Here is a 22,258-nt window from a genome sequence, read left to right on the forward strand (position 1 = left end):
TTGATTTCTGCTCCTTGCTAAGGTCTGTTGCTAACCTCGACGGAGCACTTCAATAAAAGTGCCTTAACATTAGTAGTTGTGTAAAATTAACTTTTACATTTGATCTGATTATTTTCCCTTCTATTAACTGTTAAAGAAACCTTCTCTGCTAAATATTTATTGGTCATAAGTACTTCTTTTTCCTGTAGCCTTATGCTTTGCAGTCTGAAGTAGTTCCTAGCCCTTTGGCATGGTGGGTCTCAAAATAACTATAAAATAACGTCGAAGTTTGCCTTTGGGGCGGTCGCGTACGCGTCTGGATTGGAGTAAAAGGTGGCCTTCGAGGCCTTTGCGTGCCCCACTCGCACAGGTGGTGGGGGCTCGGGTCCGTGTTTGGGACTCTCCCCGCTCCTGCGACAGGAGGTTGCTGGATTCCACGGGTTCTCTGTAAACTGCCGTTTTATTTGGTGATGCTCAGTACAGAGCACTTAGTGGCTGGCTTGTTTGCCTGCGAGTTCGCTGGGTAAGGTTTCCCTGCCTCTTTTCCTCTGGTGCAGCACAGTAGTCGGGGCGCAAAATGGGGAGAGCGCCGCTGCTCGCCTGACTCTGATCACGTTTGTGTCTTGCAGGCTTATTTCCACCTGGGTGTCAACGAGAAGCTAGGACTCTCGGGGAGGCCGGACAGGCCCATCGGCTGCCTGGGCACGTCCAAGGTGCTGCGGGCTCTCCTCGGACGAGGGCGGGGGCGGGGGCGGCGGGGGCAGGGACAGAGCCACGCGCCAGGCTGCTCGTGCTGGGCGCCTTCGGTGAACCATTCTTTTTTACAAGTAGACAGTGTCACTTGTTTTGAGTGATGTCACAGAAGTCCTCTGGGGATGAATAAGCACCCTGCCTGCACTGTTATTTCTGTGCGTCCTAAGGTGCCGGATGGTGACAGCGGTCACTCCAGCCAGGGCTTCCCGGCAAGGCGGCGGGGGCTGCGCCGGTGAGCGCACCGGTGCAGCCGAGGAGCTTTACAGTTTCTCCATAGCGTGTGCTTTTTACAAGATAGACTCTTTTATTTGCTTACTCAGAGTTAGACATCAGGTTTAATTTTTATTAGGGCTTCTGTTGCTGTACCTTTGGTCGGTTTTGTGTTTATTTTTAACATCTCCCTGCAGATATATCGCATTCTAGGGAAGACGGTGGTTTGTTACCCTATCATCTTCGACCTGAGCGATTTCTACATGTCCCAAGATGTTTTACTGCTCATAGATGACATCAAGGTAGCTTCGACGTCTCCTTATTGAATGGGATGACTTTGTTTCGACTGGTCTTATCGTATGATTTGGTGTCGAGTGCTCCTGGGTCTCGCGCACCATGGGACACCGGGCAAAACCTGACAGTAAAGTGGCGGCCGATAGGCCTTGGGGAGGGGGGAAGTCACTTGCAGCCTCAGGGGACAGGTGGCACCTGTTTTATATAAGGCTGTGTGGCCGTGCTTGTTGTCCCTTCTACGTGGGTCTGTACAAGCAGGGCAGGAACTAGCTTGGAAACCACGTTCCTGTGACACTAATGGATGATCCCTTTTTGAACAACAGTGGAGTTAGCAAAATTATTTTATGAAGAACGTCAAGAAAAACCTCAGCTAACTCACACCACCTCACTAGCGAAACCTGCCCTGTTGCCTGTTCCCCTCCTGCTGCAGAGAAGCTGCACAGGCCAGAGCGGGTGTCTGGGGTCCCATTGCATTTGTGAGACTTTGGCCCCACTGTTTACCAGTCGTGTGATCGTGGGCACGTTCCTCAGGTTCTCTGTGTCTCTGTTTTCTCATCATTACGACTTAGGTGTAAGTTATATGCCTAAGGAGTAATGAGAGAGCTGTTGTGAGGACTGAGTGAGTTAGTGTCTGCGAAGCACTCAGAGCCCGGCACGCGCCGCGTTGTTACGCACATCTCTGATGTGATGATGGCGATAGAAGCTGAGTTAGAGAGAGAACCCTCACATTTCTGAAGGTCTGTCCAGATTTAGTCCTATCCCGCCCACCTCCTGTCATATAAACTCACAGTAACGGCTGAGAATTAATCTCTGGATGGCAACGTGGGTTGATTTACCCTCCCCGGGACCATTCGTGAACTGTGTTCATTAGGCCACACACACAAAGCAGCAACCTGAAATCATCTGTGCCCCGACTATTTTAAAGAACAAAGTTTCAAATCAAAGTAGCGTCTAGCTGAACGTGTCCATCTTCGTAGTTGTGTGCTTGCATGTGCTAGCACCCTCCTACCCCTGAGCAGCCTGTTAGACGGGGTTGGGCTGTGACCTCCCTTGATCTGCAAGGGCTCTGCGGGCTCCCGGTCACTCGTGGTTAAGCATCCTAATCAGCTCGGGCGCGGTACCTTCGCCGCCCACCTCACCCTTTGTTTCGACAGAATGCGCTGCAGTTCATCAAGCAGTACTGGAAGATGCATGGCCGCCCGCTCTTCCTCGTCCTCATCCGCGAGGACAACATCAGGTCGGTTGATGAACGAGGTGGGGGGCCCGCATCCCCCCGCCGTCAGCACGGCGGGCCTTTGGAGGCAGGGCCTCCCTGTGTCCCTTGGACGCCCCTCAGGCCGGCAGAGGGTTTTGCACAGGAAAGGACTTGAAGGACGAGACGGTTAATTTCTCCTTCTGTCATTAATGCGCATATTTTGTTTATCTGTTTGTATTTTTAGAGGTAGCCGGTTCAACCCCATATTAGATATGCTGGCAGCCTTTAAAAAAGGAATGGTTGGCGGAGTCAAGGTTCACGTCGATCGCCTGCAGGTAGCCTTCGGACTGCGCTTTTCTGTTGTCGGGGCGGTCAGTCTGGCTGAGCTCCTCAGTGTGCGGCTGTGTAAGGGTTTGGTCTTCAGGTTTCATCCTGCACCTGCCTCCTTGTCCCTGTCGTCGCCGTCCTGTTTACCTGGTCCTTCCACCCCGGTGCTTGCGTAATCGCTGGGATTCCCCAGCCAGAACTTGAAGCTTGAGAAGCTCGTCCCAGCCTCACAGTTGCACTGAGGAAGCGGGGCCCATGGCAGTGACACGCTGCTGCCTCACCTTGGGCTTGTGGGCGCAGGCGCGGGTCGCAAACCTGAAACCCTCTCCCCGTTGAGCAGTAGCCCCCACCTCCACGCTGAGCCTTGTCTTCTCTTTAGTGTTTATTTACTTTTTAAAAATCTCATAATGATTTTTTTAAAAATATTTTATTTATTTTTAGACAGAGGGGAAGGGAGGGAGAAAGAGAGGGAGAGAAACATCAACATGTGGTTGCCTCTTGCACGCCCCGTACTGGGCATCTGGCCCGCAACCCAGGCCTGGGCCCGGACTAGGCATTGAACCGGCGACCCTTTGGTTCACAGGCTGGCTCTGAATCCACTGAGCCGCACCAGCCAGGGCTGTCTTCCCTGTCATGAGTCAATGAAAATGGCCCCTGTGTGCTTCTCTTGGCTCTTAGTTCAAGCTCCCCCAGATTTCCTTAGCCCGTCGCTGGGGCCGGGCCTCCCATCCCAGCTGTGTCCCCGGGACCCCCTACACGTTCATTCGCAGCCCTGCTTCCCACTCCCATGCCCCACGCCCGCTACTTTCCACATCTCTGTGTGTGCTTGGGGCTTTTTCCTGCTCCTCCTGCGCCTGTATTCTAGAGCTGTCCAAAAGTAGGGCTCTATCCAAGCCCTACTTTAATTTTATAACTTAGGGCGATGTCACCTCGTTAGGGAAGTCTCCAGGAGTGGAATGAATTTCTTCGCCCGGTGTGCCCCTGTGGCACTTGGCTCAAGCCTTTGCTGTGGCTCTCATCCTAGGCGCAGTGGGTTTCTCGCGCCTGCCTCTCTGTGGACCACACGCTCTGTCTGGCCGAGCGGACTCACGCCCACCCTCACTGACAGCGCTCTGCTCACTACCAGCCTCCCTGTAGGGAACCGGCAAATACTGGCTCTTTGATTCAACACATATTTACCGCGCTCCCTCACCAGGCACTGGAGGTGTCGTGGTGAGAAAACACACCAGGCCCCTGCCCTCCTGGGATGGCGTCCCGTGGCGGAGCCGAAGGGAGAGCGTGGGCTCGTGGGGCGACGCGGGGAGCCCCGTCTTCGGAGGGGTGTTCTGTTGCAAAGGACCCAGTAGGATAGAGCTATCCCAGTAGGATATCATGGAGCAGGAGATGTTTTCTGAATATCATGTTGCAGTTGACACATAGATAGCAATGGTTATTTGATTCCCATCACTAAGGTATTAATGTCTGGCAAATTAATTATAATGATTTTTATAAAATACATGAACCTCTACAACCAACTGAATTTTTTAATTAAGAGCTCTAGAGACTATTAATGGAATGTAGTATTTGCCTATTAACTCCAATTCAACATTTATTTTGTGGGCTAAATTAGTATCTAAATATTAAATCAAAATTAATTTTCGTATGTTTTCAGTATTCGTTACCAGCTTGGAGAATTAATTAATTCTTGACTCTTCTTTTCCTTCATATCTGCCTCACAATCCGGTATCACACTGGTTTTCCCGCTCTCAGCCCAGAGTCAGGCCAGGCCCCTCGCCTCCGCCTGGCCCCTGGGTCAGTGGCCCTTGCCTCCCGCCCGCCTATTTAACATTTTCATAGGTAATGAATTTTATCTCAGCCTAAAAATAACCACCAGTCTGAGAGCAGCGAGGAAGGGCCATTCGCCTCCTGGGACGGACGTCCTTGTTTGTCACGGCCCCTGCGCTCGCAGCATGGGGTCTGCGCACCAGGTCAGGGGTGCTGTCGGGCGGCAACACCGTCTGAGTTCCGAACACCCGTTTAAGAAATGGCGTGAGAGTCGCACATGTTTAGGTGGGCTCTCTGTTGAAGAGTCGCCATGTTCACAGCAGAGTGAGCACGCGGCTGCGGGCTCGGCGCGGCTGCGGGGCTCAGAGCGGGGCCCTCTCCGTCCCATTGCAGACGCTGATCTCTGGGGCTGTGGTGGAGCAGCTGGACTTCCTGCGCATCAGCAGTACGGAAGAGTGAGTTCCTGTGGGCGGCCGCTGTGTCTTGTCAGGTCCCATGTGAAGTGCAGGCAATCTGGAACTTTCTCGCTTGGTTTCCAGGCTTCCTGAATTTAAGAGTTTCGAGGAACTGGCGCTTCCCAAACATTCAAAAGTCAAACGACAAAGCAGCGCCTCCAACTCTCCTGAGCTGGAGCGGCCACCGGAAGTTACTGTTGCCGAGTGGAAAAACAGACCCACCCAGGACATCCTGCAGAAGCTGCAGGTAAGGCGGGTGCCCCCGGGGGGCCTGCGGGAGGCCGGCGGGGGGTGGGGGGTGCTTCTGATGAGCCCTCGTAAGCAGCCTGGTGACAGGGGCCTGTGTGCGCTCGGGCGGGGCTGCGAGGCGGCTCGCGGCTGTCAGCGCAGGTGTCTCGCAGGTGCTCCGGGGTGGGGTGAATTGGGTTTGGCTGAGTGCGAAGGCGTCCTACCAGCCACTGCAGGAGTTAGGTGAGTGGTACTGCCTGCGGGACCCCCAGGTTTCTCCCCAGGGCCCTGCCTTCCTCTGACGGTGATCTTCTCCCTTGCGCCAGCATTTAGGACTAGGGCTGGCCTTCTGTCTCCCGTGGCTGAGGAAAGCAACCCTATAACCACACTGAGGTTACATCAGCAACCTAAAATGCTACCGTCCCTCAGGGTATTTGCATTTTAAAAGAGGGGGTGCAGTTAGAGGGCAGTGCCCATCCACGGAAGTGAACTTGACGGGGGACTGCAAATGCCCTGACGCTCGTCGGCCCATGAAAATGTGAGCCTCTGCGCCCCATGGACATCCTGCCAGACAGCGTCACTCCTCGTCACTGACCGGCGTGAGCCTGTGATGCTCTGTGGGGCCACGAGCACGGGGCGCGTCCCCCTCCTCGTGTCCCTCGTCCCTCCTCGTGTCCCTCGTCCCTCCTCGCGCACATTTCCCCACGGCAGCTTGAGAGCAGCAGGGTCTCCCGCTGCTGAATGAGCCGCGTCAGGGCGGCAGTGGTTGAAGGATCGGGCCGGGTCCCTCAGCGAGCGGCAGAACGAGCATTCGTGCCTGGAGATAACTTATTTTCCAACCGTGTTATCTCCTTTCCTAAAAAACTTGATTATTGACTCCTAGTTCCCCAGGGAGCCGGCTTGTCTGCCATCTCTCTCCTAGATACCTACAACAGGTAGTTGCATTCTGTCACCTCCTGCTTGGGAGCCTGCTGGTGACGCTTCCGCTTTCCCCAGTTCGGTAGCAGTGCTTCCGCTCCGCCCCCTGTGGTTGCGCGCCGCGGTGCCCGCGCGGTGACTCCGGCGCCTGCGCGCTGCAGCCACCCCCTGCTCTTGCGCTTGCAGGACTGCGGCTGTCTGGCCAGCCAGGTCGTCCTGCTGGGCGTGCTGCTCCGAAGAGAGGGCCCCGACTTCATCACGAAGGACGGTAAGGGCCTGTGCCTGAGACCTTCCCCGAACAGCAGGACTGCTCTGTTGTCAGACATGCACCAAATAGCCATACGAATACCCACCAAAATGTTACAAGTTTTTTTCTCCACCGTTAAGTCTTTTTTAAAAACGTTCGGGTGTAAGAGACTGCGTGACAAGCGCACTCCTGCGTCACTTAGGGTTGCTTCTCTGCTTGTCTGAGTGGCCTTGGCGCTGGGATTCTGTCGGGGACACGTCACCTCTCATGACCCCATAGCTGTTTACAGACCATTTCTCTCTCCGGTTTTATTTTCTGTGCGTTTCCAAGAATAGTACCGAATTGTTACGGCTGTAAAAATCAGCTGCCTTGCGGTCAGCAGCAGCCCCTGGGGGCGTGGCACGCGATGGGACTGTGCTCTACAGGCTGTGCACAGGGACACCTCACAGGGACACATCGCTTCTCATCACGCCCGCGTGTGCTCCGCACCCGTGATGAGGCCCAGTCGCCCCCGAAATCCACGTGCCTCTGTTGAGTCGCTACTTGAGAGAATCACTGAATTCGCCATCGGGGTCCGCTTCTGGCGTTTTCTAATACATGGGGTGCATTTTGAGTATCACGGCCAAGCCACTCAAAGGTTCTTGGCTCATCTGAAAGTCCTCTGTCCAGAGAGGCATGGACATTTGGTTAGAAATGGAAATGGAGTCAGTATTGTAAGCATCAGTGTAGTTACGAGGATGGATGGTTTTGGTAGTGAACTAAACGTGATGACTTATTCAAATAATGTCTATTTAGTTTTTACGTTTTCATAGCTAAGAGATAATCTTCAGTATTACATATGTGAATTGAATAATCTTCATTTTCTTAACTAAAGGAAGAAGAACTTTAAGTAAATTTCAAACAGAATCCTTCGTTTCTAATTAGCCTTGAAACTATAAATATAAGCGGAACCCTAATAATAGTGAGGACATTCATTGGGGTTTAAACTTTAAAACAATAGGATTTCAAAAAAAGCAAACGTTTTATTGGGAACCTAGATTTCAGGACAGTTATTTCAGCAGTGCTTTAAAATAAAAGAATATATATGTAAAACAGTTTGTAATCAAAATGCGGGGGGAATAATTTTTAAACCATTTTTGTAAACTTGGGAGTAATACCTATCTTCTACGTAGGTATTTGAAAGAGTTTAAGTATTTTAAATCCGGAAAACTGTATGATGCACTGAAAGCCACGAGCACCCAAACTGTTATAAAGCTACAAACATAAGTTCAGGGCACAATGAAAACCTTGTTCTTTACCCTTGGCTCCTCTTTGGCGCTCTGTCCTGTGACGTGGGCACTTTATCGACACATGCGGTGCGAGGCCGGAGACCGGGTGAGTGCGGCGCCACGGGGCTCCGTGAGCAACGGCCTGTGCTGACTGCGGCTGCCCGGCCCCGCCCCGCCCGCCGTGTGAGCAAAAGGAAGAAGCAAGTGCGTTCAGCATCCACAGCACCGCTCAATGGGCTATATTCTGTTTTCTATTTTCTGCAATAAATTAAAAAATTTTATTTGTTAAAAACTTAGATTGCCTATTAAGAAAACAGTAAATTGGTAGGAAAAAAGTACTCGCTAAAATCATGTATTCAAACTACATAGTAAGAAGAGTAGGTACATATATACTATATATTCGGGTTACACATTTAAAACATCAGGACATTAGTGGATGTGAATGTACCATCTGTAGTGGGACAAAATGAAAATTCAAGAGAGAGTGATTTTTTTTTAAAGGAGAATAAATGTCATGCATTTAACGGAAAGCTCTTTTCAACAAAGACTCTCTTATCCGGTGTCTAGGTACCGTTTCTGACCACATCGAGAGAGTCTATAGAAAAGCTGGCAGCAAAAAGCTTTGGTTTGTATGAGTGTCCTTGTCATTTTGTTTTATTTTTTGTGTTGTCATAGTCAGTACCTAAAGATCATGGGCCGATCTTAAAGAGGGCTGTTCATCGTTATTCTTTTCAACTCCCAAGATATTAAAAAACAAAAAAAGTGTCTGGGAATAAAGCCCCCCAGAGGAAGAGACTCTGGTAGTGACTCTCGGATGACCGGGCCCAGCCCCTCCGTCCCAGGAAGGGCCCAGGTTGTGCGGGGTCGGGGTGGGGGGCCTGCTCTGCCAGCACGGGCTGCCGCGCGCAGACCCGGGGCGTCGTTCACTGTGGGCACGAGGACCTAGAAGGCTTCCCTCTCGCCACTTAGACTGAGTAAATCCCAGGGGTTGTAGTTGCTTCCTGAAGAAATAGCTCATATGCTTCGCAGAGGTAGCCTCCCCCCGGGGGCTGGAACAAGGAGGAGGTAAGCTGAAGTACAGCCGTTGAAATCCACAGTGGGGAGGCGTCCCCATGCATGGCTCTCTGCATTTCGGAGCAGCTCTAACAGTCTTACTAGCAGAGTCTAACATTTTCAAAGTAAGAGTGTCTGTATATTTTTAGATGACCCATTATGTTCTAATTTTGAAAAAAAGTCTCAAGAACTGTAAGAAACTCCTTTAATCCAAGTGAGCCTCATGTTTCTAACCTCTAAAATAAGAGTATTGGTAAAACAACCTGTTGGCGGCATTCCAACTCTATGATTATACTAAGTATACCGCTCCAGCCCAGAAGAAGTCAGGTAATAATCCTGTGGTTAGGTCTCAAACGTTCACAGGGAATTCGCAGCGCAGCAAGGCGTGCAAGCTGGCAGATGTTGCTTTATAGCCAGCAAGGGTCAAACGTGGTCCACAGTCTTCTCTCTGGCTAAGCAAGCCTGTGTTTGCTCTACGTGTTACACTTGCATTTTAGATAAATCGTTAACCAGCAGACATTGACTGTGCTGACTATTGTGTTTAAAGGAACAAACGCCTGGAAGTCTTATTTACTCTATTTTCCCTTTTATGGCTTCACCCTGACACCCCAGGCTGGCGGTGCGCTACGGGGCTGCATTTACCCAGAAATTTTCTTCCTCCATAGCCCCGCACATAACTACCTTACTGGTCCATGGGAAGCAGGTAACGTGCACGCGGCGTGCGGACCTCGGAGCTTCTTGACATGCGGGGGCTGGTTTGCATTCTAAGGGCTCAACAAAGCTGCTTACAGTGTGCGGTTAAAGGCTTTTCTAAAAGCAGGAAGTGTCTGTTTCACTAACTCTGTCAGTTACTGACCTAATTTTTACTATTCCATCTATATTGAGATTGAGGAATAGAAATGCTTTTTATAGGTCAGCTCTCAAAAATACCCTGAAATTCCCACAAGGAAATGGTGTTAAACCTACATTTTAATTTTATTTTTTCATCTAAACATTCCAGATGAATTTTCACTTTTGAGAGGAAGAAGGGTCTCATGTATTGCATGTGCTGCGCTTAAAAAAAATCTGTTCTCCTTACAGTCTAAAACTTTTCCGAAAGAGTAAAAATAGCAGTGTGAATTCCTTCCTCCAACATCCTGCCTTTATCCAGAAAGAAAAGTGCTGGCTATAGAAAATTTCACTCTATCATTTCCTAGAGTTCAGTGCTGAGTCCCGCTCCGCAGGGATTTGGCATTGGGGGCACAAAAGAAACAAGGTTTGGAGCGGTTACAGGGACGAGGGCCTGCGGTGGGGGTCGGCGGCAGGACAGGTTTAGCGGTGAACATTGCAGTGCAAACCAACGCTCTCTGAATTCCTCCTGCTCCCCCACGCCCCCTCAGAGAGAGTTCGGCCCCCTTCCCTCCTGTCACCGTGATGGCACAGGTGATGCTGTGGCAGAGGTGGGGTGGGGTTAGGGACGCCTGGGGCCGGCCCTGCGGTCCAGGAAGTGGCGGCTGTTAGGGCCGATGTTGGGCTCAGTGTTCCTCCAGGTTATTAGGCGAGGACCTCGTCGTGCATATTCTTCAGTGCCCCCCGCCCCCCACCCGCACCAAGGGGCCCCTCTCTTTCCTCTCACAGACTTGTGAACCTCTGGCCTGCTCTCTTCTTGCCCGCAGGTCGGTTGTGCGCCACGCGGCAAGTCTTTTAAGTAAAGTGGTGGACAGCCTGGCCCCGTCCATTACTAATGTGTTAGTGCAGGGCAAGCAGGTAAGTCTCCCGCGCTCAGACCCGCGCTCGGTCCCACTCCCGAAAGCTCCTGGCAGGATCCTCGTCTAAAACCAACAAGCTCGGTGGTGTAGGTCTCTCACGGCCCCATTAACGTAGCTCAGGCCTGTCAACGAAAGGTCTCTTCCCCAAGCGGAATCTCGCCTGAGATTCGCAGGTGCGGTCTTTCCCTTGTCCTGCTGCGCCTCGGGCTGCGGTGTCCGCCCTGCGCCGACACGAGGCCCACGAAGACGGGAAGCGGGAGAAGCTGGGACCCGGCGGAAGCGCCCGCCCAGGTGCAGGTGCAGGTGTAGGGCAGGTGGGCAGAGGCGGCGAACAGCCGAGGGCTCCTTTCCCTCTTCCCTCACGGGGGAGTCTCCTCGCAGGGACCTGCGGCCTCCAGGGCCGCCGGTCCCCTCCCCCCGGGCCAGCTCTGTCGGCCTCTCCCCGCAGCGCCCGCTCCCATTAGTGGTACCTCCCTGAGGTCTCACGACAGGCGCGTGGCCCTTCTCACCAGCTGCCCCGGATCCCAGCTCGTAGGAAGCCTGTCTCCCAGCCGGTGGTAGCCGGTGGGCCCAGGAGGGCGGGCTGGGTCCTGTCCTGCGCCGGGCGGCGCACGGGCCGGGCTGAGCCTGCGCATGCGCTGCTGTGCGGTGGGCCGCGGCTGCTGGCCTCGTGTTTGTCTTCTCTGTGCTCCGACGGCCTGGCTGAGTCGTCATTTGGTGGCCTGAAAACGTGTTTGCCTGCGTTCTCTCCTTGGGGACTAGGTGTGCTTTGCTGTGTTTCCCTGGAGGTTGCCCCGGCCCGTAGAAGCTTCAGTGTGATGAGGGCTGGAGCTCCGTCAGGAAACCGACCGGGCGCTCGTGCCCCAGGCCGGTTCCCGCAGCGTGAGTGAAGCCATTCCGCGCTGGGCCCAGCTTTGGAATGTTGCAGTCGGTTGTAATGTTCTCCTGTAACATTTAATACCAATGAGAAAACGGGAGTAGTAATAAGAGAACTCCTGAAAAGAAGTTAAATCACTTTTCACGTTCTTTTTTTCTGTTTTCTCCACATCATTAAGAGGCAGAATTTCTGTCCCCATTTGCCCAGGAAGTGGCCTGCCCGGGGCCTGCCTCGCCTGCCCTGACCTCCAGCCAGAGTCTGGGCTGTCGCCCGGGGCTGAGCCCCTTCTCAAAGAAAGGGAACAGGCTTTGGGAATCCATTTCCCCTGGGGCTTTAGGCCCCGTACTGCATCTTAAAATACAGTTTAATTTCACCACGGGAGCATATGAGAAGGTTTTAGGGATCTTTGAGGCTGCAAGTACCTGACACTTGGGGAGAGGCCGGCTTAGAGAGGGTCACGCCTACTCTGCGCAGTGTGTGAGGTGGCCTGCAGCCTGTGATCTGACACCCTGCTCCCCACGTCCTGGAAGCCTTGAGACTGTCCGGAGGCTGTGGCTGGTCCACTGCCCGTCGGACCAGTGCATGTCCCAAGGAAGCAGTCCCGTTCAGAGCTGTGTGAGCCTGGGTGGCTGACCGCTCCGCTTCAGGGGCATGAAGTCCACTCATTGACCGCATCTTACGCTTTCACACTAGAGACACGAGCATGGAGCATGCCAGGTTTGCACCCGCTCATTTCTGAGAACTGAAATGGTATTTCTACAAAGCGCTTTCCGGTCACCTTGAGCTGTCCGGAATGAAACAGGATTTAGTCGTCCCCCCTGGAGGCACCAATGTGCCTTCCATTTCTTTTCTTCTTCACGCACTGACCTCTTAATAAACGTCCTCGCGCTTGGACCAACTGGTCGGTACCACTGGGGATGCAATAAAGCAGCAGTTCTCAAATTTCATCCATCACAAAATTGGGGCGAGAGGCCCTCCGTGCTGCCCCCTCCCTCATCCCTTCAAACCCAGGGCCCTGTGCTCTTCCTGCCCCTCCATCACCAAGCCCCAAGGAGCACTGGAGGCGGAGGGAGCTGGGGGAGGCCCGCAGACCCTTCGGTGGCACCCAGGCCCCCACAAGAGACTCCCCTAGCCAGCCTCAGCAGCACTTTTTGCTTTGAGCTTTTGCCGCCAGTCCCCTGTGCCGTCTGGTCTCCCATCGTGTGGGGAGCCTGGCTGGCACCCGTCTGCAAGAGAGAGGTGCCGACAAGTATGTTTGAGCTCACGAGGCTCCCGGTACTGCAGGACGACGCCAGAGCTGGGCGCCCTCGTCCTTGACCTTGAAAAGGCTGCAGTGGCGTTAAAGAGCAAAAAGTTCCACGTGAGCAACTGTAGAGGCGGTGAAAGACATACTCTCAAGTGTTAAGTTGTAGACTGGGCAGTAAAGTAAAGCTATTGGATGTGCTCTGCTGTCTCGGGGGACCTTCCAGTGCTGCGGTCATTCAGAATCATTTTATCTTAATAGTTAGTTACGCTCCCTCTCTGCTGTTAGCCACCCGCCCCCGCTTCCCGAACTGGGCGCCTCACCTGCCCTTAGGCTTCAGACCGGGCTAAGCGCCGTCATGAAGTCTGGGGGGAATCATGCTTTGAAAGTTATTTTAATAAAAAGCAAGGGCAGCTATTCTACCTAATTCCCTAGCTCGCGCAGAGTAATTTCTGCCTGCCAGTCATCCTGAGCCCTGAATTTTTTTTTCTTTTATCTTTTAGCAGCTAGATTTTTATAATAAAACTCTGCCACTTCTAGGTAACCCTGGGAGCCTTTGGGCACGAAGAAGAGGTGATCTCGAACCCGCTGTCTCCGAGAGTGATTAAGAACATCATCTATTACAAGTGCAACACCCACGACGAGAGGGAGGCGGTCATCCAGCAGGAGCTGGTCATCCACATTGGCTGGATCATCTCCAATAATCCCGAGCTGTTCAGCGGCATGCTCAAAATACGCGTGGGGTGAGGGGGGGGGGGGGGCCGCGCGTGCGTCGGGAGAGCTGCAGGAGGGTCCTGTGCAGGCAAGGGCCGCGCTGCCAAGAGCCGCAGAGGCGGCCCCTTGCGCCGTGTGAAATAAACGCCGGTGGCCGGGAAGGGGCCTCCTGTGGGCTTCACTCCCACGTTGGACATGGTGAAGTGCCCGGTTCCCTGGTGAATCAGACTCCAGCCGCTGAAACGGCTGCGTCATGTGAAAAACAGAACCAGAAACACGGAGCATGATGCTTCTAAAAATTCCTGTAAACAGAATGGATGAGCCTTAAGAGGAGAGCGATTTTCAGTTAAATTCAGTGGCAGGAGGACACACTCTGATAACCATTCGGCCCTTTAAACATGTTCTGCTGCATCTATTTTCTACCAAAATCGATTTTTTTAAAAAAAGATTTTATTTATTTGTTTTTAGAGAGGGGAAAGGAAGGACAGAGGGAGAGAAACATCCATGTGTGGTTGCACCCCCTGCTGGGGACCTGGCCCGCAACCCAAGCCTGTGCTCTGACTGGGAATCTAACCAGCAACGCTTTGATTCACAGGCCGGCATTCAGTCCACTGAGCTCCACCAGCCAGGGCCCAAATTGAATTTTAATCATAAAAATCCTAAGCATTCTGTTTGGAAAAGAAGCTTTCCTGGTGGCCTCCAGGCGTTCTCAGAATTCCGTGAGGCAGCAGCGTGGGGCGGCGGGGGGCCAGGTGGTAGCCTTCGGCAGGGCTGCGTTCAGTCCTGACAGCCCTTCACCGCCCCACTGACCTGGGGCTGCGACCGCCCCTCCGCCCCCGCCCGCCCTCCCCGGCCCTCCCCTCATAGCTGCCTCACTTTATGTGACAAGAAATGAATAGTATTTAAAAGGTCCGTCACAACCAAATGCGGTATAAATGCTACTGTTCTTTTTTAAGATACATTTTTGGTTGTGCAAGTGTCAGGTGAGTATGTTCTCATTGTAAGGGTCGGAGGATGGCCGAGCGTGCCGTGTGGCCAGTCTGGGGTGTCCTCGCGGCGGGGGCGGGGGGAGCGTGTGCTCTCGGTCAGGCACCGCGGTGGTGGGCGTGTGCGGGCTCGCTCGGCGTGATCCGTCTGCATCTTTCCTGTCTCCTCTCCTTGACCTGTGATTGCCGATCAGTGTCTTCGAGTTTTCTCCTCGTGATGCGGGATTGCTCAGTTTCCCCTGCCTGCTTCTCAGTTTCACTTTACATGCAGTACCTTTCAAAGCGTTGTTTTTGTCCCTGTTACTTTATAGTTTTTATCACCACAGCTTCCCTTGTGTCATTTATTGCTGCTTTTCAACTTGAATTCTTAGAAAAAAGATTTTTTTTTCCTAACGTCGAACATCTGCAGTCACGTAGGGGATAGTATAACACAGCCCCGAGTGCCTAGACTGTCACCCAGCTTCCAAGGTGCCGTCCGCTGGCCAGTCTTCGTCCTTTCCGACCCTGCCTGCTGCCCTGCCACATTTAAAGTACATCGTCACGTTGCTTAATCTGTAACTACTGCGTTGGGCAGCTCTAAGAGTTAAGGACGTCTTAAAACTGCGAGCACAGTTCCCATTACAATGCATGAAATGTAACAGTTGAACTATTTTCCATCCAATCTTACTGCCCAGCCTGTTTTCTTTTTTCCGTCATCGTTAGCTTGGTATATACTATTTTCCATCCCTTCACCTTCTGTGCTCCTTTTTCATTTTGTACACACTTCTCTTTTGCATTTAGTATTTGGGCTGTATTCACTCTTAGTCTGATCTGAGGTCATCTTTTGGTAGAAATATGTCTTTCATATTTGTGCCATTTAAAAAATATTTTGACTTACCCTGACATTTTATGTTGTTTTCTATTTATCATGGTTCCTTGTTGTTACTTTTTCTCTTCATTTTTGTTGGGTTTAGTTCCCTTTTGCTTCTTAGTTTTAATTTTGCACATGAGGAGGTAGCTTTTCATGAAAAATGATTACCCATTTTTCCTTTTTAAAATTACATATAAAAAACTAGTTGCTTAGTGGACAGTATCTATATACCTCTTATTTCAACAATTTTCATCTTAGAAATGTACACATTTTACAGAAGTCTTCATTTCAGCAGTGTTTAAAATAGTGAAATACTGGAAACAGCCCAGATATCTGTCAGTAGGAAATAGTTTAAGTAAATTGTTACAGCCATACCGTAAAATGCTGTGTGGCCATTCCAAGTGATAAGATGAAATCTGTATACTGACATTTATGTGTCCAAGATAAGTGAAACAGTAAGTTATAAATATATTGTTCTACTTTTTATAAAAGAATAATAATACTGTACATATATGTAATGTAAGTGTGAGAAATATCTGAAAAATACACATAAAATTGGTGTCAGTTATTTTCTCTAGGATATTTCTACTTTGTAAGTGATATTGTCCAGTTTTATTTAAAATTCTTTAGTTGAAGGTATTTTACAGAGTACTTACCTGACCTCAATTATAGTTTATTTCACGTGAATTTTTCATTCTTTATCTCTTTTTTTCTTCTGATCAAGAAGTGAATTTACTCTGCATTGATGTTAACCTTCACTTTTATTCCTTAAAACTATTCCTTTCAAATATTGAGAAATATTATGAATCAATTATGAGCTCTTTGAATCATACTCTAATTCATTCAATCTCTGCTTTAATGTTTTCAGCCCCAGTCCTTCACTGCATTTGATGGTACAGAGATGGGTCTTTCATGTGAGTTGTCTTTCAGTGAAATGTGATTCTCAGTATCTGCACAGGCGGTAAAGGGACTGCCTCACCCCACTGGGGCGTTTCTTTGGGCCTGGCTGAGCAGTGGGTTATAACTCGTCCAGAGCACATTCTTGAAAACACATGTCTGTTCGGGAGCGCCTCTCTCTGGGGTGCACCCCCTGCAGAGGCACCCACAAAGCCTCCAAATCCCAGTTACCAGGCTACCAGGATTTCACAATGCTGGTTTTGTTTTTAACCTCTGTTAGTTTTTCCTTTAGTGCTTATCCAGCATTTTGGGCTAATTTATGTTTCTTCAAAACTCCAATGTTTATTTCCTTTTTTGAATATGAATCTGACCTGAAACTTTTTTCTCTTTGTCTAGATTATTCTAAAAATAGTTTTCTTCCTGATTTGGCATCAGATACTCTATATGTTCAGTGCCTTCCATGACAAATATCTTTTTTTTCCCTTCAACTGTGTCACCCCAAATAAAAATGTCAGGAAACGGCATGTGACTTAATATTTAGTGATAGCAAAAAACCTCCTAATGAAGAAGCTTGCCACAATGCTTTAATTATTCACCGCCCCGAACTCATCCGGGACTTGCTTGGGGTATTGTATTCCCACTGTGCATGGTCCTGGGGCCCCTGGCCAACTCACGGTGTGTTTTTCTCTCACGTGGGACTCACAGGGTCAGCCGCAAACCCTGGGGCATTTGCGGTTGAAGAGCAATCTCATTTTTTCGTAAGGAGTAATTTGTTTAAGGAATTTACATCTGCCAAAGATAGGGACTAAGCCTTCTCTTCCTGTGTCAAGGTCTAGCTCATAGGAGATGCTCAGGAAAGGTGATAGATTATTTAATATCTAGGTGATAAGCAGGCGCAGGGAGCTTGCTTTGAGCTAGTGATGGTGAATTTAAGAAAAACGAAAGCCAGCTTGTCTCTGCTCTCATCAAAGAAATAAGGCTTCGGAGCCCTGGTTCTCCCCCGGGGGTGTCGGAGCATGGTGGCTTCCCTGTCTGTGGGCTGGTGACAGTGCCCACCCAGAAGGGAAACAGACACTGTGTACTTGTTTCGTAGACAGCCTACTGTGCTTGTCCTCGACGAGTTTCACATGGCCGTTGCTCCTGCAGTGGACGGCGCCCTGCCCGTCGGCTCACTGATGGCAACAAACACGTTTCTTCACAGAACTCACCTTCAGTTAATCCTGGGGTGGTTTGAGTTTGCTTAAAATTGGTGAATGAATTATTTTTCAGAGTCCTTGAAGGTCAAATTTCTTATAAAATGTTGAACTTGTTGCTCTTCTAAGTCACCCCTTGGTATTATAGTGATTGCAGCATGATTTTAAAACAAAGCGGGATTTAGGGGGTAGGGGAGGATTTGTAGACTATACGAGGTCTGTCCAGAAGGTATCCAGCCATGTACTATGAAAAATAGAGACATTTATTGAAGAAAATACAAGATACAAGACACATTGCACACAGGACAATGACGCCTCAGTCCCCTTCAAAGTAGGCCCCTTGGGCCCTCACACAATTCTCCCAGTCGCCATCAGCTGCCCTGTTGTATTTTCCTGAATCTCATCGATGGCCTGAAATCTCTTCCCTTTCAAAGGTGATTTTAGTTTTTGGAAAAACCAAAAGTCACAGGGCACCAAATCTGGTTTGTAGTGGGGCTGAGTCGTCTGGATGATTTGATATTTTGCCAAAAAACTGCATGAGACATGATGCACGTGCGGGACACGTTGTCGCGATGAAGCTGCCAATCACCCGTTGCCCACGGCTGCAGCCTTCTGCATCATCTAGTAGTTTCCCCAGAGGAATGTTCAAGCTTAACACAAAAGTTGATGGAGATTTGCTGTTCTGCTCGCTCAGTCATTTTGAATGCGATGGCCACACAGTGCACACGCTCACGCAACAAGTGTCTACCGCCCCCACGGACTAGCACAGTGAAGTCATCGTTCATGCCTGTGCATTCCAGTCCACTCTCCTTGGCTGCCAGGTTACGTTGACGTCTCTCACACCGTTCTTGCTACCCTAACAAGGGCTGGACTGCTTCCAGACAGACCTTATGTTCTTTTTCAGTCAACTTCCTTAAGTTAATTAAAGCTTTCAAGCTCATTTATATGACTTTTTACTATTGTTTCTGTTTAAATGTTGATTATGATTAAAGAGATGGATAGTGCGGTCAGCTTTTAGCACCATATTCCTCCTGAAATGCCAAAGTGCACAGGGCCGGACGGACGTAAGACAGGAGGACGTTCGTGGCAGTCGTGGCGCCTCCCACTTGGACCCCCGCACCGTGCGCACTTCCACTTGTCTGCTTCAGCCCCTGTCTCCCAGGTTCTGGGGTTTTTACATTTATTTGCGCCCCCCGCCCCCGCCTCAGTAGCTCAATACCACCGTGTTTCTTTTCTCTTTCCTCCAAGGCTAGCCATGCCAGTGCGGCCTCTTCCAGTTCACGGCTATCAGACACTCCAGGGAGCAAAATTAACCTGTTCACGGGAATGGTATTCTAGTCTGATAAAGATTTGATTTGCTGTCGTGCTATTGATCGGTGCTCAGCTTTTAGGCTGCGATAGATCAAGTTCCTGACAGGCCCATTACTGTGCGACGGCGACCACGGCGCTCAGCCCGGGCGGCCCCCGCCTGGGAGAGCGCGGCGCGGTGGGTCCTCGGCCTGCGGCCTCCTCGGGCCTGCGCCCGGTCGACGCCCGCCGTGCAGCGACGGGCAGCGAGGGAGGCGGACGGTGCCGCGCCTGTCTGCGTCCTGGCAGGGTCGGGTCGGGTACGGCGGTGAGTCCCGGGCTCCGGCGAGCAGACAGGACGCTCGGTTTGCCTTTTCAGCCGTCGCCCTCTCCGTGTTCTGCGTCGGGATAGAGGCCCCTCGGCGGCCTTCCCGGGTACCGTCGCGGGGTGCGCGGGTGCCCGTACCGTCATCCGGTCGCGGTCCAGGGCAGGCTCGGCCGTGACTTCCTGGCGTCGGGAAGTAGCTTCGGAGCAATGGCTAAACAGCTGTCTCGCTGTGGGGCGGCGAGGTCTTTGCAGCATCTGGCTTCCTTGGAAAAGGCCGGCCCTCCGGCTCTCCGGGCCGGCAGGTTTCAGTGCACCTCCCCCTCTCTCTGCGCAGGGCACGTCAGGAGGAAACCGCCGGCCGCGCCAGGTGCGGTGCCCTCCCCCCTGCTTCTGGGGAAGGAGCGGCCCCCACCCCCACCCGCCCCAGGGCTGCGTGGGTGGGGTGCGGGCATCCGACCAGACCTCTTGTCCCCTACGGAGGCGGACAGGGCGGTCTTGGGGGTCTGCCGCTCTCCTGCTTGCCTGAGGCCCATTGAGCTCGTCGCTGCTTTTTTAAGCAGAGGGAACGTGGACAGGCCTGGCCTTCCCCGTGTGCTGCTTCCTTTCCCGCTTGGCTCTCAGTGCGTTTGCACGGTGTGGCCGGATGGGATTTGGTGACTGCTGGCGGGAAGCAGGGGAAGGAGTCCCTTTCCCCTGCGGAGAAAGGCACGCATGCCCTTCTGTGTTAGTAGTTCTGGAAATGGCTTCAAAGGCTTTGATGTGCCCATTAGTCGGTAATTTACTTTACGCCTCCTAGTGCTGGATAGTGGTGGCTTCCGTCTAAGGCTGTTTTTCTTTTAGCCTTTTCAAGAATTCCACGCCAAAAAGATTGGTTTGACCGATATTTTTAAATGAGTAAATGTGTTGCAATAATCTAACAGATAAGTTATATTCATTTGTGCTCAAATGAATGAGAAATACCCACCTTCTTTCTTCTGTGGCTGGAGTACAATGTTTTCTATAATTTGCTCACACAACTGCTGAGATTCTGTGAACAGAAGGAAGAAGCCTGGGGGGAAATTTTTAGATCTCCAACTATCTTTGTTTACGGTAGTGAAGATTTTAAAAGGTAAATGTGATAGACTGTGTTTAGTTGTAATAGCTCAAATTTTTGCAAGACTTCAAAAAGGATTTTTAAAATAAAGTTGTTTTAGAAGAGGATAGCTCCTGAATTTAAATGGAGTAGCATGCACTTAAGTAATTCCAAGACATAAATTAAAAGTTTGAATTACCTTTTTTCATCGTGAGTCTAAAAATCAAATACGAAGAGGTTGACAACATTTTTATGACTCTATAATTTCCAAAACCTTTTAACATGCAGTGTCTTTTTTATTCCTCAAAATAATTCCATAAAGTGAATGGTACAAGTAATAATAATACTACCATTTGAAAAATAACTCGCCAGTGGGGGCACAGTCGGTAAATGACCAAATTGATATTCAAGTCTGTCTTTATTGTTTTTGCTTTTCATTGTGAAATTTTTAAATATTTAATAGTAGAATGATTTGGCAAATCCCTATATAACCACTATTTAAATAGTGTGAGCAGTTGTTAGCAATTTACATTTGCCATGTTTGCTTCATCTTCTTTCTGTCGTATATTAGACAAGTCCCAGCCTCTTCCACTTCTGAATCTCAATATTGCAGTAAGTGCCTCTAAAGAAGGACATTTTCTTAACAATCACAATACTATTATCACACGCAACGAAATTAGTAATAGTTCCTTAATACCACCTAATATCTGATTCCAATTCAGATTTCTCTAGTTGTCCCCAGAATTACTGTTAAAAAAAAATCAGGACCCCAAGCCAGGCCCACCCGTGGTGCCAGCTGGGACCACACCTCAGTCAGGCCCAGCCCCGCTTCACGCCCTGGGGCCGTGGAGGAGGCTGCAGGCGGGGCTTCTGGTGTTGTAATTGGACGTTTTTTTCTGTTGTAGCTAAGCTGCCACAAATGTGAGTGTTTAATGTTAACCAAAGAAAGAAAGAAAACAATAAATAGGAGATAACTCTGCCTGACCTGTAAAATTAAAAATAGAATTTTTTTTTTTAAAGAGAGGTCCACAGAGCAGTTTTTTTTACCTGAAATGTGACTGTCACTGCTAATTTCATAGGCAACTTTAATATCAAAGCATCCAAAGTAACTATGTCCTCATGACAACATGTAGTTAATAATGATAAGGATGAACAAGTAAAGAGTTTCCAGTCTTTGGCAATAACACAGGCTTAGTCTAGTTTTCCTTTCCAGCTGATTGGAGGAGTACAGATTGTCAGACTCCGTTCTGCCGCACTCAGGCCCGTTTTGCCGCACACATCACAAACATTCATTCTGTTGTTTGTAAACGCTTTGCCATCTTTATTGTTCTTACCGATGAGCAGTGATTAACCGTGGATTATGTACTGTTGTTTAAACAATGGCCCATCCTTGTGTATCTCTGAAGCATCTCTGACCCCCGTGTTTTACTGCATGGTCTGCACCTCAGCGACAGGCTAATAAAGCCCTACCTCCCAGAAGCGGCGAGAGCAAAGGACGGGGCCGGGGGGAGGGGGGGGCGGGAGGAGGAGGGGCAGGGCGCCACTCGGTCAGAGGGCAGTGGGGCCGGGCCAGCCACGGAGCAGGGGCGCTTCGCCTTGTGGCCTGGGGCGCGGCCCAGCCGGGGAGGCTCTCCATTCTTCTCACTGCCGGTCCCCCTGGGAGACGCTGGTCATCCCGTGAGGGCGCCTTCCTGTGGTTCTGAAAACCAGCCTGGGCAGGAAGAAGGACTTGCATCTTTTGATTATTCCCACCAGGGTTTTCATCCCTGTACCTGCAGTGGCCTTGTGGTTGTCTCTCGGAAGTGTTTCAAGTGCGTGGCATATTTGGGCGTCGTGACTGAGCCGCTGCAGTCTTCGCCGCTGTGACTGGCGCATCTCCCCACGGACTGGGCCCCATGGCCCCGCCTTGGAAGACAGCGCGGCCGGGGTGAAGGGAAGCCCACTCTGTTCAGATGCCCAGCTGCACTCTCTGTTACCTGCTCAGTGTTCACAGGAGGGCCAGGGACAAGGCACAGGGAGTCGCTGTGTGAAACCAGGTCCCCAGCCTCCTGAATGGCGTGGGCCATTCGGTTCCCTGAGCCACGGTCTTATTGGCAGAGTTTCCTAGGTTTGCAAAGCTAGTTCACCTGCGTTCTCTCCTCAGGACACAGTGCCTGAGCAAAATGAAAAGCACCTATAAAGATGCTTCTTTAAAAGCTGCTTAATTAGCCCCGACTGGGTTGGGCATTGTCTTGCAAACCGGAAGGTCATAGGTTCGATTCCCTGCCAGAGCACATGCCTGGGTTTCAGGTTTGGTTCCCAGCTGAGAGTGTGGGAGAGACAACTGACAGATGCTTCTCTCTCATGTCAATGTTTCCCTCTGTTTCTCCCTC

General features: G+C 50.7%; 1 protein-coding gene across 3 annotated transcripts in view; it reads left to right on the plus strand.

Moving 5' to 3' along the window:
* Positions 1 to 22,258, plus strand: part of PHKB (phosphorylase kinase regulatory subunit beta) — a 92,594-nt gene that overhangs the window by 64,621 nt on the left and 5,715 nt on the right. For 2 of the 3 annotated variants that reach the window (XM_054570305.1, XM_054570307.1), the window contains exons 17-26: positions 609 to 692; positions 1,140 to 1,244; positions 2,391 to 2,473; positions 2,676 to 2,766; positions 4,916 to 4,977; positions 5,062 to 5,224; positions 6,310 to 6,391; positions 8,206 to 8,263; positions 10,347 to 10,437; positions 13,100 to 13,302. In XM_054570305.1, the coding sequence (XP_054426280.1) occupies positions 609 to 692; positions 1,140 to 1,244; positions 2,391 to 2,473; positions 2,676 to 2,766; positions 4,916 to 4,977; positions 5,062 to 5,224; positions 6,310 to 6,391; positions 8,206 to 8,263; positions 10,347 to 10,437; positions 13,100 to 13,302 (1,022 nt within the window). Of the gene's footprint in view, positions 1 to 608; positions 693 to 1,139; positions 1,245 to 2,390; positions 2,474 to 2,675; positions 2,767 to 4,915; positions 4,978 to 5,061; positions 5,225 to 6,309; positions 6,392 to 8,205; positions 8,264 to 9,303; positions 9,395 to 10,346; positions 10,438 to 13,099; positions 13,303 to 22,258 lie in introns of all 3 variants that reach the window. The other variant, XM_054570306.1, reaches the window with a different exon arrangement.

This window comes from Pteronotus mesoamericanus, unplaced genomic scaffold (genome assembly GCF_021234165.1).
Source record: "Pteronotus mesoamericanus isolate MK-2021 breed Mesoamerican mustached bat unplaced genomic scaffold, CSHL_Meso_final contig_202, whole genome shotgun sequence".
Taxonomy (NCBI): domain Eukaryota; kingdom Metazoa; phylum Chordata; class Mammalia; order Chiroptera; family Mormoopidae; genus Pteronotus; species Pteronotus mesoamericanus.